The sequence below is a fragment of the Ceratotherium simum genome, chromosome 1, assembly GCF_057802395.1.
Source record: "Ceratotherium simum simum isolate JZ-2026a chromosome 1, ASM5780239v1, whole genome shotgun sequence".
NCBI lineage: Eukaryota > Metazoa > Chordata > Mammalia > Perissodactyla > Rhinocerotidae > Ceratotherium > Ceratotherium simum.
In genome coordinates this window covers 102,125,014-102,144,442 of record NC_141900.1, presented here as the reverse complement: position 1 = coordinate 102,144,442, position 19,429 = coordinate 102,125,014, and the positions used below count along the sequence as shown (strand labels likewise).

The 19,429-nt window shown below is 42.3% G+C and overlaps 1 protein-coding gene across 1 annotated transcript in view; it reads right to left on the bottom strand.

Moving 5' to 3' along the window:
• CNTNAP2 (contactin associated protein 2) overlaps positions 1 to 19,429 on the bottom strand; it is a 1,356,851-nt gene that overhangs the window by 141,107 nt on the left and 1,196,315 nt on the right. The window contains exons 19-20 of the mRNA XM_014787667.2: positions 9,889 to 10,125; positions 2,100 to 2,233 (exon numbers count right to left, since the gene is read on the bottom strand). Coding sequence (XP_014643153.2) covers positions 2,100 to 2,233; positions 9,889 to 10,125 — 371 coding nt within the window. The remainder of the gene's footprint in view (positions 1 to 2,099; positions 2,234 to 9,888; positions 10,126 to 19,429) is intronic.

Sequence of the window (19,429 nt, the reverse complement as noted above, 5' to 3'; positions counted from 1 at the left end):
GAGGAGGGAAGGGGGAGAAAAAGAAAGAAGGAGAGAGTGAGAGAGAGGAAAGAGAGCTCAGAGGGTTTCTAGTCTTTATTTTAATTCTCTAGGTTCCCTGGATTCTCTTCCAAAATTTTGGCTTTTTCCTTTCTTAGATTCCCTGACCTACCCCAGGAATTTTTCCTACAAATGAATTCTGAATTGGTTTTCTGTCATTTGCAACCAAAAGAACCCTCAGCAATAGAACCAGACTCTCCCCCAACCCTCTCTCAGCCCCCTGGATTCTCTGCAGTTCTCTGGCTCTTCTGCTATCTGGGTTTCTCTGGTTTTCTGTGCCTCAAAAGCCCCAAGTTCTTAAAATAGTCCACCTCTCCCTTTCTGGAGGGCAATCTCTAATTCACAGTGGCAGATAACAGCTCTGATTAAGCTGATATTTGTTCTTAAAGAGTTGCTGATTAGTTCCAAAGAATCCCCAGTTGGTGGAATGTGCCAGAAGAGAGGCCTTCTTAACCTACCCTTACTCCAGACTCTCATTTTGGGAAATATACCCAGAAATGGAATTATTTAGCCTATTACCTCTACTCTCCCCTCGCATTCACCCCATCCTCATGTTTGCTTGTGGTTCCACAACCCACAGGGCTCAGTCCTAACAAACAGGCATTTTCTAGAAGAGAGTGAGGGTTAACCCTGCAAGATTCTATGGCTGTAGTGGGTCTCCTCTATTATACTGTCCTTAAAGCTGATTGTTGGGCTCTTTTTAACTTTTAACATTATTTTGCAATAGTGAAATGGTAAGATAAGTCACTTATTTTAAAAGAGGCGACAGATGGCCTGGTTTAAAACAAGAGAATGTCTCTCATCAAAAGCCAATAAACACAGTGTTGATAAAATGGTATAAACTATCCTTATCCTGTAATGGTATAAACCATACTAATTCTGGACTTGCTGGCTTTTCTGAATAAACCTTGAGTTATGGCTAAAGATGGGCTTGGTCTACTCAATAAATAATTTACAGCGCCTAATATGTGCCAGACATTGCACTAGGCTCAGGGACTCTGCCCGTCACTATAAGATAAACTTATTTACACCACATTTGATTGATTGCACAATAAGCTGTAACTGCACGTTGTCATTTTCCTCGGAAAGACCTCGCCTTAAAATACCTCTAGCATTAACTGCTAAAGGCCAAGCGTAAACTCCATACCAAGTTATGAATTTGACATCCGCCAGTGCTCAAAAAGAGACAGGGCTTCTGCCTTTTCTTTGCAACCTGAACTTTCCACAGCAACCAGCCGAATCTGAATGAGGCTTGAGAGGCTGCTGAACCCCTGCCAAATGGCACTCTACTCTACTGACAAAACAGCATCCGCCTGCTGCTCTTTCTCCTGACAGGTATCTATTTGGAACTGCTTCTAGAGAATGCAGTGACAGTTCCCATCCTTGATCTTTTGGCTTAGTTCCCAGGGAGACCTCCTCATGTTATGTTTTATTCATGGTGTCTCCAAGGGTTGGTTTCTTCATTGTAAAAATCAGTGGTGGGGGTAGGGACAATCAATGAACCTGAAATAAAATTTGAGTGTCATAATAAAACCATCGTTTTGTATGCTGAGAGCCTACAACCAGAGTCTGAGATTCTGGGAAGGTCTGTGTTTTGAGGATTTTTAAGGCAAAGCATCCACAGAGACAAAAAATATAGTTATTCATGTTGTGTTGGAGTGTGGAAGAAATAGGTCAGATAAACCAAAATAACCTTTGCTGGGAAACACAATAAGCTTCAGATATCTGAGACCATGGAGAAAAAAGATGGCGCAGTGGATAAAACAGTAGACTGATAGCAGTGTCGGCCTAAAAGAAGGAAAGCTACAAAGAATACACAGAGTAAATGTTTATTCTACCTGATCCCTAAGAAATTTTGTCACCATCAACTTCCTCATTGCCTTTCCTGTAAGAACTATATGTCTTTCTATTTCATTTGTCAGAAATCTGTAGGAGAAAGCATCTCTCTCACCTGCTCCACCTCCCAAAACAAAACCAAACAAAACCAATGGCCAAGTATTATAGAGGACAGAGATTACAATACTATATCATATACAATTGACATGTACACATATGTATACCTTGAGAATTATGGTCTTCTCGCGCCGGGTGATGTTAACACTGTGGGGTTGTCCATTGGCCATGTTCCTGTGGTCTACATCAATATTATATGGCTCTCTGGTGCCACCCAGGTTGTACCGAATCTGTAAGTTTCCTATACAAGGAAAAGGAAAGAAACTCAGAATTTCTTTGCTCTAGGTTTCATTTTAATGTCACTTCCCCACCCGTTGACGCTTAGGTTTCCATTAAACTCTGCTCCCTCCTTTGATGTGCATTAATACCATTGCCGTTCTGAATTCTGATTCACTGGCTTGGAGGTGCACTAATCCAGAAGGTTGGACTGCACCAGGCACACACGTATTTACAGTCTACCAACAACGAGCCATCAGTGACCGTCATCTCAAAGTGGAAGCAGCACATGTTATAAATGACCCAAGTTGAGACTGTGCCTGGGAAGGAAGAATGAGAACATATACAATATAGGACTGTGGAGATGCCTGCAGGCCCCACAAAATACTATCTGAAATAAAAAATAAATGCAGGATGCAGGGTTGGTCTCATGTCATCAGTAAAGTGTGCCATTCGGCGTATAAAAGAGTCATGAGCTTACAATATTAAAAATAAACATAATTTACGAAAGATAAATACATGGGATTTTGGGTGGCTTCACTGAGACCACAAAAACAAAGCAATAAATTTTATTCTAGGTTAGAGCCTGCATCAACCCAAATGCAAATCAAAGGAAGAGATGGGCTCCCAGGGCCTTGAGTCCTCGCTGCCTCTCAGTCATAGTTCACTTCGCCTCAACAACTTATTTTTTTTCTCCTTGTTTCTTCCCAATAATGACAAACAACATTCAAAAAGACTAATATAGTATTCTAGATCCTGCTTTTAATTAATCCGCACAGCAAACATAATTTCTATTTCTAATTTATGATTTTTAAAGACATCAATTTTTTATCCCATTTTTTACCCAAACTGGACTCTTCATGTTAATAGCTTTTGACATCTCAGAGCATAAACATGGAACCAGCAATCTAGCAAGAGTTTGACCAGTTGTAAATCACCTCATAGATTCTTTGTTGCCTCTTTCATTTTCCTTCTAGAGGAACAAAAATGATATTCTGATTTTTAAGCTGTGAAATAAAACGTGATAATTAAAACTTAGAAAGTAAACAGAAAGAAAAAAATAAAAGAGAGTCACTGGAAACCCCACCAGCCAGAGATAATGACTCCAAATACGTGACAATATCTCTTTGCAGATATTTGTCATGCCCTTATACATACAGAAATAAACGCAATAGTTTCTAAATGCTGCCCTTCCTTATTTAGGCATTCTAGCATTACATATGCCATTTAAAATATTGTATTATGCTCCTGGAATTGAAAGAAACATTCATTAGAACAATCAAGAATTAATTGCATTTCCTACTTTTGCTTTTTGAACAAATTCGACAAACCTGTACTATTTCTGAGTTTTACCTTAATATTTTATCCTAGATTCCTTTGCTTATGACATTTCAACCAAGCGTTGTTGATTTTCATCTTCTAAATGTGTCTAATTCACCCACTCTTCTCTATCTCTGTGACCACACCACCTCCACTGGCACCTGGAATGCCCTGGTGTGAATCCCCCAAGAGCCCACTCCTCCTGGCTGATGCAGTGCCACGCAGAGCACCCGGCCGGTGTTGGTGCTTTGTGCTGGCCACCCCACGTCACGCCCTGACAGCCACTACCCGAGCTGCACCTGCCTCGGCTTCTGCTGGATCACCCGACTCTAGTCAGTCTCTCCTCTAAAGGGAGCACTCTCGACCTCAGACCCCATTTCGCTCTCAGGTGAGTCCCGTCCCTCTCTGCTCTTTCCCACTACTAATCTCATTAAAGGAGACCTCAAACACAACATATGCAAAACCAGACTCTTGATCTCTCCCCAAAACAGTATTCCATCGCAATTTGCCCCGTTTCCGTTAATGGCCACTTCATGCTTCCCGTTATTCCTGCCAACAGCACTGTCTCCCCTCTTCCTCCCGTATTACACGTACGCTCTGGCAGCAAATCTTCTCAGCTCTGTCTTCAAAATATACTCCGAATCTTGCTGCTTTTTCATCACCTCCCTTTCTACCCGCTGGACCGAGCCGCCATCATCTTTTGCCTGGATTAATTTGTACAAGCCTCCATGCTAACCTCTTTGCTTCTGCCTGTTCCCCTCCTTCTCCCATCCTGGCCCGGCCTCTGCCTGGCACATGCCCAGTCTCCTCTCCAGCTGGCAGTCAGAATGAGCCTCTGCTCGAACTGTCCAGTGGCTCCCTGTCTCACTCAGAGTAAAAATCAAAGTCTTCACAACGGTTCTCCAGGCCCTATGACCTTCCCCTATCATCTCTGACACAATCTCTTATTACTCCCCTCCTTGCTCACTCCTTACCAGTCCACACTGGCCTCCTTGCTCTTTCCCCAGAAGCCTCAGGGCCTTTGCACTTGCTGGTTCTTCTGTCTAGGGGGTTCCTTCTGCAGTTATCTACATGGCTTACCCCTTACCTCCTTTATGTCTTTGCTCAAATATCATCTTCTCCGTGATTATTTCTGTGACTTTCTCACTAAAAGTAGAATTTATCCACTCCTTTCCGTTGGCCAGGCCCTCCCTTTTCTGCCTTATTTTTACCTATGATAGTTCTTACCATATAACATACTACGCATTGTACTTAAATTGTTGATTGCCTGTCTTCTCCCACTCAAATGTAACTCCATGAGAGTAAGAATTTTTGTTTATATTTTGAATGACTTTATTCTCAATGTCTAGAATAATGCCTGATGCTTAGTAGGTGCTGTATAAATACTTGCTGAGTGAATGAATGATGGTCTCTCTGCCTCTGTGCTTTTGTCTTCTCCATGCTTTCTTTGCACAGAGATTGTTTCAAAATGCATAATGGATTATTTCACTGGTTCACGTAAAACTCTGCGAAGCCTTCCAGTCGCTCATAAGACGGAGACATTCTTAATATAGCTTATGATGCCCTGTCTGAGCTGAGTTCCGCCTGGTACTTTATTTCAGATCATGCCACTTACCCTCTCACTTTTTACATTCATGTTACCTTGGACTTCTCTGATTCCTAGAAAATACAATGCTTCTCCCTAACTCAGGACCTTTGAATATGCTGCTCCCTTTTCCTGAGCTGTGTCTCTTCCCACTCCTCAGTGTTTTACCCTATTTTTTCCCTTTACCCTAATAGCATTAAAAATAACCCATTGTTTGGGCGTGAAGGAGATAATTAGGCAGTTGTTTGAACAAGCAAGTTGATTGTCTTGAGTTCTTATTCTCCACTTTACTTCTGGTGCTCTGACCTTGTATAATCATTGCCAAGTTTCTTAAATATATAGCTAATTCATTCATCATTTATGTATTCATTTCTTTAGAACACATTAATTCAGTGACCATTCAAAGCCCTACCGAACCCAAATTTTCCAGGTCTGAAAGTGGGCTGTCTGGCTGGCTGTCAGTGTAGAGTCCACTTCTAACACAGCATCCCCGAGTCCCTAGTGTGGGCCAAGTTGTGCCTGATCTGGGGAAACAAAGAGAAGCAAGAGAGGGCTCTGCCTTTAAAGGATAGAGGTCAGAGGAACCGGTAATTATGCAAAAAACTGGACATTTTCTTTCCTACTGTCTCTTTGTCATTGGTCCCGTTAACGTTCCCCAGCTCATTAAAATCAGTATTAAGTTGTTGTCATTATTTTTTCTCTTTTCTGGCTTTCTTGGATTTTTTAAATATGATTTAAAATTTCTGAAACTGCTTCACTTAATGGCAACAGAAATGATTTGCTTTGAGAAAAAAGATGAGTTGAAACTTTAAATTTATATATAGTGAATATCTATAAACAGTAATGGCAATATTCTTGAATAATAAAATTTAAATGATATATTTATTCCTTTCAAATAATAGCACAAGAGAACCACTAAATGATGGTAGGGAGAATATTAATATTTTTCATTAAAATAAAATATTATTAAAATGGAGAGATACTTCACTTCTTGCATCTCATGTTCATCTCCCAAGTGAATTAAAGCAGTTATAAGGGACTGCTCTTTTATTGGCTGCAGCAAATAATGTGCTTAACAGATGTATTCCCTCCTGGTCATCATCATTATCATCAGCAAATACTTACAGAGCACCTATCACAGGCTGGGAGCTTTTCATCTCGCTGGGAAGACAGGGCATATTTATAACAAAGACAAATAACAATACAGTGCACTAAGTGCCAAACAAATGACATTGAAAATAAATGTAACAGGAGTTTAAAGAAAGGAGAAGTCATAGAAAGGAGGCGAGACTTGTTCTGGGTCCAGAATGGAAGGCAGGAATGAGGCCGGAGAGGAAGATGGAGATTTCCAGGTAAGGGAACATAGTGGGCAGGAACACAGTTATGCACGGAGTGCTTGGGGAATAGCGAATTCCTCGAAAATGAAAGTAGGGATACGTGGAGCTGAATCTGTGGCCAAATGCAGATTAAATCAGTGGACTCTGGATGAGAATAACCACTTACACTTATATGTCGTCTGTGTGTGTGTGCATATACATAGTGTACTGATTTACACCTATTAACTCATTTGATTTTCACAAAACCCCTAAGAGGTTTTGTGAAAATGTGTTTTCCTCATTTTACAAGTGAGGAAACTGAGGGATGGAATGGCTATGATTGCCCCAGATCACACAACCCACGGGTGCAGAAGCAGAATTCAAGCCCAGACGTTCTGGTTCTATACTCCAAGCTCTTACCCACGAGACTGGTGGGTCTCGACTGGACCTGCAGGATTTGGGATTTCTCCTGTCGTTACTGGGAAGGGGGCACCACTGATTGTATGATAAAGGATATTGTGTGCAATGAAGACCTGCTCTGTCTGTGGTGGGTAAGGTTAAGGTGGGAGTGACTGGAAGCAGAGAGATGGATTGGGACAGAACTTCCTGGTGGATCTGCTGAGGCACCCTGCTATCTGAGGAAGGGGTAGCAAGGTGCCAGGAGCACGGATCCCCTCAGATCCCAGCAGACCTGCTGGAGACACTGGGTTGGCGGCCTCGCAAACACAACCTCATCCATTTATCCATGTGCATTCAAATATAATCATTTCCTATTTGTGCCACGACATGGACAACGTCGGGAAGCACTGAATTAGAAGACGTTTGCCAGGACAGTAGAATGGGGAAGGAAAGAAAGGGACCCCCTTGAAGGACATGATGAGAATAGAATCCACAGGACTGGTCTGCCTGGATGGCACACAAGACGGGGAAGGAGGCAGCATTCATGAATGACACCAGACTTGTGAATTCAGGTGTCTGAGGAGGGCAGGACTGTCAGAACAAGAGGGTCTGGGGGCAGGGCTGGTTCTGGGGAATGCTGATAACAACACAGCTTCCAATATGTAAAGTTTGAGGGATGCCTGGGCACTTAGTTAAGACTTTTTATAGTGTTTGTTTTCCTGATGTTTTGGCATAATCCTTATTGATTTTTTTCTGAATGAATTCTTCAAATTTTTCTAACTTTAAATCTCAATTAATAAACAATGCAATATTTCCAGTGTGAAAAAGCCAAATTTTCATCAGCAGTTTGAGGATAGCCTTGCAAAAATTAGACAGAAACCAACTGCCTATGCTTTCCAAATGCACTGAGAGTGTTCTAGAGATCTCTACTGTATAGAGAGTGGTTGAGAACTCTGGGCCTAGAATCAGACATCTGGGCTGAGAAACCCTGGTTTTGCCATCGCCAGCTGAAGTGCAAGTCACTTAACCTGTCTACACTCCAGTCTTGTCATCTGTAGAAAGGTGATAAGAATGGTATCTACATCATAGACTTCTGTGTTCATAGGAATTAATGCACGTGGAACACAGCACAGCTTCGAGCATCATTAAATGGCAGCCATTAATATGGAAACGATTAATCAAAACCCTTGCACACAACACTTGCCCACAAACACAAGCATGAGTGCTCATAGGGGCAGGTGTAGGCTGTGGGAATGTGAGTTACTGAGTACAGTTGGGCACTAAAGTTTAGTGTGGCAGTGACTTGAGGAGTGGACAATACAACATCTATTGGGGCATGTTCATTAAATTGTTGACAAGCTAAACATGAGACCATCCTCCCTCACACTGAGAGGCTGGGACATGTGTGTGGAGAACATCAGTGGATTAAAAATCTATTTAACCTGATCCAGGAGAAATAAACTTAGTTCATGAACTCCCAGAAAGCAGAGGTTATGTTCTTTTTCCTTCTGCTCCCTCACTTACTGATTTTACTTATTATCTTTTCTGATTCGAACAGTGACACTTACTCATTGCGAAAATTCGACGTGTAGAGAAGTATGTTACTCAGGAGAAGCAAATCAACAATCCAGAGACATGTTGTGTGCACACTATTACTTTTTCTTTTCTCTCCATATTTTTTACAGAGATAAGCTGATATTGGACAGTCAAGGCCGTATCTTACTTTTTTTGTTTTTTTTTGGTTTAACACTATATTACATAAAATTTTTTGTCCATACTCTTTTCTCCATTACTCTTCATAAATATTATTCTTAATGGATACATAATATTTCATAAAATGGTGACTCTCTCTTTTACTAACCATTTTACTAACGTTGACCTTCTAGGTTCTTCCTAATTCTTATTTTCATAAATAACACTCTGATGAACATCTTCATGCTGAATTTTTGTCTGATTTTTGGCTTATTTCTTTAGGAATAATTTCTGAAAGGGAAAATCCTAGGGAACATTCCCCCCCGCAATCCTTTTAACCAACAGTGCATTGCCCAGAGAAGAAGTTTAAGAATTTACTATTTTTCAACACTCAAGCTGAATTGGGTTAATGATAATTTTTGGCTCTCATAGAAGAAAATATTGATCTATAAGATGCTACAACATGGAATAATCATTGAAGAACAGGAAGATGTGTCAATGAGAGAGGCGGCCTCCACGTTTTCAGCCAGTACAATCTCTCTGGGAAATGAATGAGAGAGATTTGCTCTTTGATATACCCAAAATATTTTTATTTGTAAAAAAAAGCAATCTTCTTAAAACTTTAAAGGTCTTAGAACTCAAGTTTTCAGAGAGGAAATGGGGCCCTCAGTGTTTGGCATGTTTACATACCTCAGGACTGCTCAGACTTCTCTCCAAGGGCCCCAGCTCATCTGTATACTCTCACTAGGATGCCTAATTTAGTCACACTGTCTGACCCTCTCTGGCTTAATGCATATTTGGAGATCAAGATGGTCCCGTATGTCACAAGTGTAAATACACCTCTGTTTTAAGCACCCTTGTGCCGGCGATATATCTTATGAATGTAAAATTCTGAGAGGGTTTAGGAATGAAAACATCTCCGATTCTCTCTTTCTATTGAAAGTTCCTATGTTCTGTAGGAACTTACAGATACGTTACCATAAATCGGGATAATTCATTGATTTATATTAAGTTAATTTTACTACTTCAAAGCTCATCTCTGTTTAGTATAGCAGTAGTGAATGTATTTATTTGATAGGAACAAAAATCATCATAATACATAGGAAACCATCTCATATTCATGTAATATGTTTCTTGTAGAGAACTCGACATGCCTTGGTGACATTACTGCTATAACACATTGCTATAAAGCCTCAACTGACAATTGCTTTCCTGGCTCTCATATAGAGAAATGAGGTTCAAAGACTTAGATAACTTGCTTAATGTCCTGTGGGGAATAAAGGATAAGCCCAAACAATCCAGACTCTTACTAGAACATTCTGTCCACCCAACATTAAATGGCAGCAGGCTAGGTATCCTTGTCCTTACCGGTGGGTTTGACGAGAACCGCCAAGAAGTCGGTGGTGAGAGAACTGACGTAGAGGAGAACGCAGGGCGCCTTGCTGGTGCTGAAACTGAAACGGATCTCCTCGTGGGCCAGGTCCGGCGACGAGTTCTGCTGATCGGGGGAGCTCTCCGATCTACTGCCCGATTCTTTGGCACTGACCCCGGATGCCTGGAAGTTATACCGTAGCCACATCCCCTCTTCGAAATATGCGCCAACATCTGTTGAAAAGAAAAGGAAAGAGAAAATTGAAAAACGAGGAGAAGTCTGATACTGATACCACCAACAATTGAAACTTGGGTAGACTGTTCGTGTTGTCATGGCTGGAGGAAGGCGTACTCTTCCTCCAGGAAGGGAATCAGACAGGGTAAAGTTCTATGCAGATGTATGTTACTTCATTATCATGAATACTCTGTCAAAGAAATTTTAAAAAGCATGTAACAGTATGGTGATCTATAAACTTAAAATATAACAGTAAAATTAAGGAGTGTAAATCAGAACAGAAAAAATTTCATGTTTAGTACTCAGACCAAATAACTAATTTAGGCTGAAAAGAAACACTGAAAATAAAGGCAGTGTTATAACATCAACAAGCAATGCCAGGAGCTCATGGGCGTCCTCTCTGAGATTGTTTTTGCTTTGGACACTCACACAGGAAAGCCCTTGACAAAACCCTGACTACGTCCTGGGAGGCTTTGGGTTTAGCGTCTAAAATCACGAGATGTGAAGTTAGAGAGAAGTGAGTTCCAATTTGGCGCTGCCATTAATTAGTTATGGTGCCTTAGGGGAAGTTGCTTAACCAGCTTCTCTAGGTCTCAGTATTTTATATGTGAAAGGGAGATAATAGCGAGAATTACAAAAGATAATTAGAAGTAATTAGCACATAATAAATAATACCTATTGTTTTTATTATTGTTAAGAAATTACAAGAAAGGTCACTAACCCGTCATCAATCTTTTCCTGAAGCCTAACCAGGGCTAATTGGTTTTTAATCATTTCCTGGCAGACAAGCTCCTGCTGTGGTTTTCCCATTGTTTGCTCCCCATGTCCTAAAATCACCTCCTGACTCCTAGGAAAGGCTGAGGCACCCTGTCAAGATGTGTTAGTTGGTTACAGGATTGGTTACTGCCTCATTGTCCTCTGTGAGTGCCCTTCTGAAAGCATTTCTCAAACATCTTTGCCCAGGGAACCCATTCTTCTCATAAGACTTGACATCTCTCTAAATTAACACTACACGGAATGTATTTTGTGAAACACTGCTCTACATTATCATTAACAGGAGAGGACAAATTTTAAAAGGATTCTTTCATCTGGGGGTTTTGAAGTTTTCTCTTGTTAAAGAAGTATAGCAGAGTCAGCACAGAGTAGCAATTCAGGATTGGGAGCCAGACACCTGCGGGTGAGCCTTGGCCTTGCCATTTACCAACTGTGTTAACTTCGTCATGGCTTAAAACTCGCTAAGCCTCAGTTTCCTTCTCTGAAAAACAGAGCCTTGTAGGTTGTTGTGAGGATTAAATAACTCATGTATAACACTTAGCTTGGTGCCTGGAACATACGATAAGTGTTCAATAAAGATTAGTTATATTACAAAGATATGCTTCCATTTTCTATTGAGGGCCACAGATGCCACCCCCTACCCCCACCTCACACCATCACACACACACAGTACTCTGGTAAGTCACCCTGGCATTGTTACAGAGCCCACAGTAGTCTGCTTCTCACTGAGTTGTGGTGAAGTTCAGTGAACTACAGGCTCTCAAGTATGGGCAGTTCTAGTCTCCTCCTGGTTCTCCCACCCCAAGGACTTTGGCAAATGTGTGTGTGAGTGTGTGTGTGTGTATGGGGGGATGCTGTCCAAATTATGGGAGGTACTATTGGCATTTAGAGGGCAAGGGTAGGACTGCTGAATGTCCTGCAATGTGTGGACTATCTTATGCAATTAAGAATTTTCTTACTCAAAATGCCAAAAGTGTCCTTTTTGGGAAACAGGGTTAAACAAATACTTAATCCACGCTAGTCACTGAATGACTTACTGGAATGTCAAGATGCATAAAACATGTCACCGCCCTTGAAGAGCTTTCCGTCCAGCAGTGAGTGTGGGAGGAGACACATCAACAGTTTGAATCCAGTATGGTGGGTGTTAGGGTGGTTTATGCTGCAGGCTGTGTGATAAGAACCCCCATGTCACTGTCTGGAAGATCCTGAGTTGGCTTTTCCACTCTTTGTGTGAACACCTATTGCTGCCAGCTCTGTGCCAGGCACTATGCTGGGTGCTGAGGTTACAATCCTTGCTCTCAAGGAGCTCTTGACTAAGAGGAGGATTTAGAACAGCCATCGTTAGAAGGCAGTGTCGTAAGTACAGGATCAGGCATATACAGAGAGGAACCTGGCATACCAGGGGAGCCAGCCCTGTCTCCAGGGCCCCTGTTACACTTCCTGGGCAAAAAGACATGGAAGCCGGGACCCAAAGAGCCAGAGGCGGGTCGCTCTGTAAAGGTGGAGAGGAAGAGCAGCTTTCTAGCTGAGGGAGCAGCGTGCAAAAGCACTCGGAGGGGAGGCAGTCTGCAATCTGAGGCATCCTGCCACCCCGGTGAAATTCATCCACTCCTTTTACAATATCAGTCGTTCATGCAAGACTCATTAGGCTCCCACTACAGTTCAGGCTGTGTGCTGGGAAAACAGTGAATGGGACAGAGGTGATCCTGGCCCTCAGCAGTTCAGAGCCTAGTGGGGTAGATGGACATTTCCCAGGATGGGCTGCTGTGAAAGCATCTAACAGATGGTGGGGACGAGTCAGGGAGAGCAACAGGGCAGGCCACCTGGAGCCAACACACCAAGGGGTTCACTTTGCCAGCAGAGAGGTCCTACCAGGTTTGGGTCCTGCAGGAGAGAAGAGGTAGACCTGGAGAGAGGGTGGGCGGAGGCTAGAGATCAAATCCAGAGGGTTCAAACAAGCCAGAGGGGAGCGAACAGGGCCAATGTATAGGAAGAGGTAAATGTATCAGGCACTTGAAACTCAAGATTGAGGAGCCAAGAACCTAGGGAGGGCAGCAGAGGCTGAGAAAGCAGGTAAAGCCACGGAGGCCACAGGCACCTGAGTTACAGACGCAGCGCATGGATGGCATGGACCTTCGCTTCCCCGTGCCAGGCTCTCTCCAGTTATCCCACGCCCAGAGAGCGGGTGGCACTCAGCCCCTCACCACAGTTCTCAGAGCACTTGCCTGGGAGCCCGTTCAAATGCTGGCCCCCAGGCTCAGCCCCAGAATTTAGCTCAGACGGTCTGACTCAGAAGGTCTTTAGAGTCAGCACGGGTTACAGGCTCCCCAGGAGATGCTCACGCACACACGAGCTTGAGATCCTCAGAGCCGAGGCTGGGGCAGGAGGGTGTCCCTGGTGGAGCAGGTAGCTGAGCGGCCCTGCCAGGGGGAGACGTTACTCATTTCTCAGCTAAACTGGTGACGATCATCCCAAGGCAGATCATGAAGGGAAATTCAGAAAGCTAAGGATTTTAGATAAACAAACAAAAATATGCCACAGAGAATACTTTTGGTGTATTTTAAGGGTTATCGTTAAAAAGCTTTATGGGGATTATGTCAGTTTTGGAGGAAGGGATATACCATGCTGAAAAGTGTTATTCTGAAACCCCACATCATAAACCAACTCTTAAACCAGTGCCTGGGAGTGCTGTGAACCATTTCAGGTTCGAAGTGGCAGATTTACAGCTGTCATTTCATTGTCACAGGTCATTGTAAGGAAATGCCAAATCAGGGCACTATAATACCATTTAGGAAAGTAATCCTCCCATCCCTTCTGAATGAATACCTAAAATAACACTAATTTAACAAGCCCCAAATAACATCTTTTCTCTCATTAAATGATCAAAAAGTATTGATTTAGAATGCTTGATTTATGGTTTTTATACTAATATGAGATAGGTTAAGTTTTATGATATTCATTTTTTGGGTAGAAAAAATGATAAATTTTGGGTCTAGTTATTCCAAGATGTATTTTGAAAGAGATTTCTTGAATTATATCATGTTTCTTAAAATTTTGAAATATATTAGGCCATCTGTAGACTTAGGGTTGTAAAGGTGACAGGAACCTTGAAGCAGACAAGGAATCTTGTCTTAACCATTTCTTGGTCCTCAAAGTGGGTCATATGTAAATTACACCTAATTGAGGAAAAAAAGTTTGCAAACGTTTGGAATAAATTCCACAAACCATCCGTCCCAGAATAATATCATAAAGATATTCTTCCCCTTGTCTAACCAAATCCCTGATGCTTACAGGAGAAAAACAAACAGCTGACACTCACCCCGTTATTAAATTGCTCCTCCAAGTTCAATAATTCTATTCCTTTTGACTTTTCACTTAGGATGTATTTTGCAACCTATATTTTAAAAATCAACATGATTCTTTTTGATTCTAACTTCCCCATGAGGACCCAGAATTGAAAAGTCCACAACTTACAAATGAGCTCTTTTCCAAAAGTTTATTTTAAAGTCAGTAACTTGCAACTTGGAAATATTTCCCCATAGAAACAATGCTTTAAATGATGGTTAGTTTGCCAGGAGAGTCCACAAATGCTGAATCACTCTGGATGGGTAATAAAAGATAATTGAAGAGTGCCACTGTGTATTAGTAATTAAAACAGAAACAACAACAACAACAACAAAATGTTAAGGTTTACTTTGAATGCGATAACTCTAGGGAACTCTGTTCCCACAAGAATTTCATCTAAATTATCCAGTAGCATGCCAGTAAATGTTAAACAACTGGCTCTCCAGGGTGAAAAACCCTGATTTGTAGTGTTTGCCTATTCCCATGGTGTAAATACTCCCATCTTGGCTGATTTCAGGCTGCCAACACAGCATCACTAAATATCCAGTTGAGAAGAGATGTTCACATCTGGTCTCCCAGCCGGTGTGAACTGCCTCTAGCACATGATCTTCTTCCACTCACTCAATCACTGACCCAGTCATTCAAGCAAACCACATTTATTGAGCCCCCATTGTGGCCAGTGTCTTAGTCAGCTCAGGCTGCTATAAAAAATTACCATAACTGGGTGGCTTAAACAATGGAAATGTATTTCTCACAGTTCTGGAGGCTGTAAGTCCAAGATCAAGGTGCCAGCCAAGTCAGCTCCTGGTGAGGGCTCTCTTCCTGGCTTGCAAAGAGCCATCTTCCAATCCCATCATGAGGGCCCCATACTCATGACCTCACCTGCACCTAATTATCTCCAAAGGCGCCACCCCCAAAACCATCGCACTGGAGGTTAGAGCTTCAACATACGGATTTTGGGGGACACAAGCATTCAGTGCATAACAGCAGGCTTCCTACATTTTACCTTCTGCTGTAAACAAACACTTTAATATTTGCTTACTCCTTCCTGCCTTCCAAAGCTCTCTTCTACCTCGTCCCAGCCATCCCAGATTCTGAAAGCGCTGTTCAGCTTCCATAAAATCCAGGAGGAAATGCTGGGGAACAGACACCGCACTAGAGGAAGCACAGGCCGAGCCCCAGCCTCAGGGTAATTAAACTCTTTCATGGCTGAATTCCACTACCCAGAATGATCACTCTCATTAACTGCTTTTTAATTAATCATCCAGTAAAAAAGTTAAGTGAATTTTATGGAGCTCTGCTCCTAGAGACCTTGAAAACTACCCCTCTGCACGCCTCCTGATTCCGCTTAGGCCTGGCTCCTTCCAGGGCAACCTGCAAGGCCCAGCTCTGTTTAAACTGGTTTCCTGTTGTACTTCCAAGGCCCTGCTTTTCTAAAATACAACCAGTTTCTCTCCTGGCCCAATATTGGCAAAATCTGCTTTATTCCTCAAGTGCACCACTCTGAATTTCCCTCCTGAATGTTTTATTCTGTTTGTCTGATGTTTCCTCCAATTTACTGTAATCATTTTGGACTAATAACATTGGACCCAGGATGGGTTAATGTTCACTTCCGCTTCTTCTGTTTCCCCAGGTGAATACACATCTATTGTAACCACTTTTCCACCATTCTCTCTAAAGGCCAGGTGATGCCAGGTCAGTTTCTATATAATAAGCTTTAAGTGTCTGAATCTGTACAAAGCAGAAAAAATACCAAAGAAAAATCTCTTAAGTTTAGCCTGAATGGCATGTGCTACCCACGAGACACAAGAGTAAAGTATATTACTTTAAACATCAATAAGCTATATGGTCTGTGTGTTGACTATGTAGGAGCCAGGGGGCCTTCTCACTTGGAGTTTAAGAGCCAACAGCACTGAACAACTTCACTACAGTCTTAAACAGGAAGATGGTTTGCATCCAAAATTTCCAGGGTCATGCTTCTAAAACTGTGTTAATAAGCATTACTGGTATATATGGCGGTTAACAGGTTAGAATGTTTTAGAAAGAGCAAGTGAGATGAGGACTCCACGGCAGCAAACTGCACCTGAGACACACAGTAAGGGATTAGTGTGGTACCTGTGAGGGCAGGAATCAAAAGATGTAGGCTTTAGTCCTGGCTTTGCCACCAACTAGCTGTTTGACTCTGGCCAGGCAAGTCATTTCATTGTTGTGGGCTTTAAATCATTCCCATCTTAAAGAACCTCTCTCTTGAACCTTCATCTTCCTCTGGCTAGCACCCAGTATTTTTCATAAATTCTTTCAAATATTTATTAAGTGCCTTCTATGAGCCATGAAGCTATTAGAGATTCAACAGGGAGTAAATGATATTTAAGTTAATCACTGAAGGAGAATGAGATTTAACTAGGACTGGGGGTAGGGAAAGCATCCTAGGAAGAGAGAACATGTGCAAAAGCCCAGAGGAAGGAGGGAATATTGAGGACAAACGTGAAAAAGGTCAAGATGGCTAAAACTCAGAGGAGAGTGGCATGAAGTGAGGCTAGAGAGAAAGGGAATGGCGTTTTGAGGATTTTGATCCTAGTAAAGAAAGTAATGGGTAACTGAAGGGTATTAAGCAAAGGTGACGTACTCTAATTTGCAATTTTAAAAGACCATTCTGGCTGCAGACTGGTATGAATGGATTGGAGGGAGAGGAGAGGGGATAGGTAGACCATTGAAGAGGCTGTTGTAATGAGACAGAGTGAACGTGATGATGCTTTGGACCACTCATCATTGCTTACAAATCCATTGGACTAGTAGTTAGAATAAAGAGACATTCAAGGGGTAAAGTGCACAGAGCTTGGGAATAGTTAAGAAGCTGGGAGTGAAGGAGAGGTGTTAAGCAAGACTCCTGTATTTCTGGATGGATGGTGGTGACCCCTCTGATAATGGAACCACAGAGGTGGTCCTGGTTGGGGTGGGGATATGGCAAGTATCATGAGTTCAGCTTTCAACAGGTAAAGTTTGAGGTGCCTTTGACTCTGAGAAGGAGAAATATCAGATAGGCATTTCAATATACAGAAGAGAGGTCTGAGATAGAAATACAGATTTTAGAATGTTTATTATAGATGGTATTTAACACCACAAGCATGGATGGGTTGCCTAAAAGAAGTGTCTAAAGAGAGAAGAAAGAGAATTCTGGGACAAAGCCTCGAGAAAGTCAACATTTTAAAGATGGGTAAGAGGAAATGAGCTTTCAAAGGAGAGACAGAGATGAAGGAATCAGAGTTATTAGGAGGAACAACTAGAACATGTGGTATTAGTGAAGACAAGGGAAGAGGATTTTTCAAGAAGGAGGAACTGGTCAATAGGCTAGAATGCTGTCCAGCGATCCAGTTAGATTTTCCTTCAGAGGGAAAATTCCAGAAGCCCACTAGCCTCTGTATTTTCACTTCCTCAGGAGCTTTATCTGGCTTCCATTCATGAAGTTGAGTTGCTCTCACTGAGGTCACCATGAACTTCCTAATTACCCAACTGAAAGGACAAACTCTGTCTTTATTTGACTGAATGGACATTTTGAGCCTTTTGAAATTCTCTTTGATTTTCCTTTTACCTCTTTTAACATTCCTTGTCAGTTCCCTTCAACGGCTCTTCTTCCTCGGTGTATTCTGAAAACGTTGTGCTGAGACTTTGCCGTCAGCCCTGTTCTTACTCTAAATCCTTTGGGACAGCCATATCTCCGTCACCCCCGACCTGTAGCCCCCTATAGGGAAACTCCATCTAGTGCTTCCTTGGGAAATTCAAACTCAAGACACAAAATTGAATTAATTGTTGCCTACGAATCAGTTCCTCTCCCTGAATTTTCTAGTTTGACAAATGACACCCCATCTGTCTGGTCACTCAAAGGCAGAAAGCCAGGAGTCGCCCTGAGCTCTCTGTTTCCATTGCCTAGAAACTGTCTCTTGAATCTGTTCTCTCCTCTGCATTTCTTCTGTCAGGCCTCTAGTTTAGGCACCCAGGCCTCACTCTGACAACTGCGATGACTTTGAAAAGGGTGTCCTCTGAGGAGTCTCTTATTCTCAATCGTTCAGAGTGACCTTCCTTACATACTCATCTGAGCATGTTGCTCCTAAACTTAAATTTCATCCCTTTTCTTAAAGTTTGGGATATTATTTGGGGGGGGGGGGAGGCCACTGGATACATTTAAGAGAATCTGTAAATCTTATGAAATTTCAGGTAATATTATATGTGAATGTATTTTCCTGGGGAGGAGGTTAGTAATTATAATCAGATTTCATGACTGTATCCCAAAAAGTTTAAGGAAAAATAAGAAAAATTAATTCACTCATTATTCACTCAGAAATGATACACTGAGATGCTCAATATAGTCAGGCACTGTGCTAGATGCTGACTCAACTTCCAGAATGACCTACATTACCCTCATCATCTGGACCTGCTCCTTTCTCAGCCACATCTCCCATTCTCTGTGCACTCTGCATGTGGTCCAGCCAGACTGGGTTACTTGCTTATCACACTTCTATCTCCTTCCCAACCATCTCTCACCCACCCTTCTGTCCTATTCTTTCTTCACTCTTCCAGTCCTGTAAACGCCATCTCCTTCCCTAAGTGCCACACGCTGTGTAAAGAGCTCCTCCTTAAGTGCCCCCACAGCTCTTTGTTACAGCTTTAGTCCAACAAGTGTAACCTTGTTTGCTTTTAATTTAGTAAACATTTCTTAGAATCCTACCACCTGCTAGGCCCATGCTGATAACAAAAGCAAACATGACAAGGATTTTTCCCTAAAGGAGTTCGCAGTTGTTTGGGAGACAGAATAAACACATCATTAGAATACAGCGTGAGATCCAGAATAATCGAGTGTGTAGAAAGACACAGCAGGAGGAGAGGAAGATTGGCGCTTTCTGTGGGTAGGTGTGGGAATGTCTGGATTACTTCACTAAGAAGGTGACTCTGAGTTGGGTACTGACAAAGGAATATGTATTTGCAAGATGGACAAGGTGGGCAAGCCCTCTCCAAGGGCGGGAAACAGAGGGAACAAAGGCACGGAAGAGTGAACCAGTGTGGTGTTCAGGAACTTACGTCAGAGCTTCTCAGCCTTGGCTGTGCTTTTAAAAAACACGTGTCTGGGGCCGGCCCCCTGGCTTGGTGGTTAAGTGAGCGCGCTCCCATGCTGGTGGCCCGGGTTCGGAT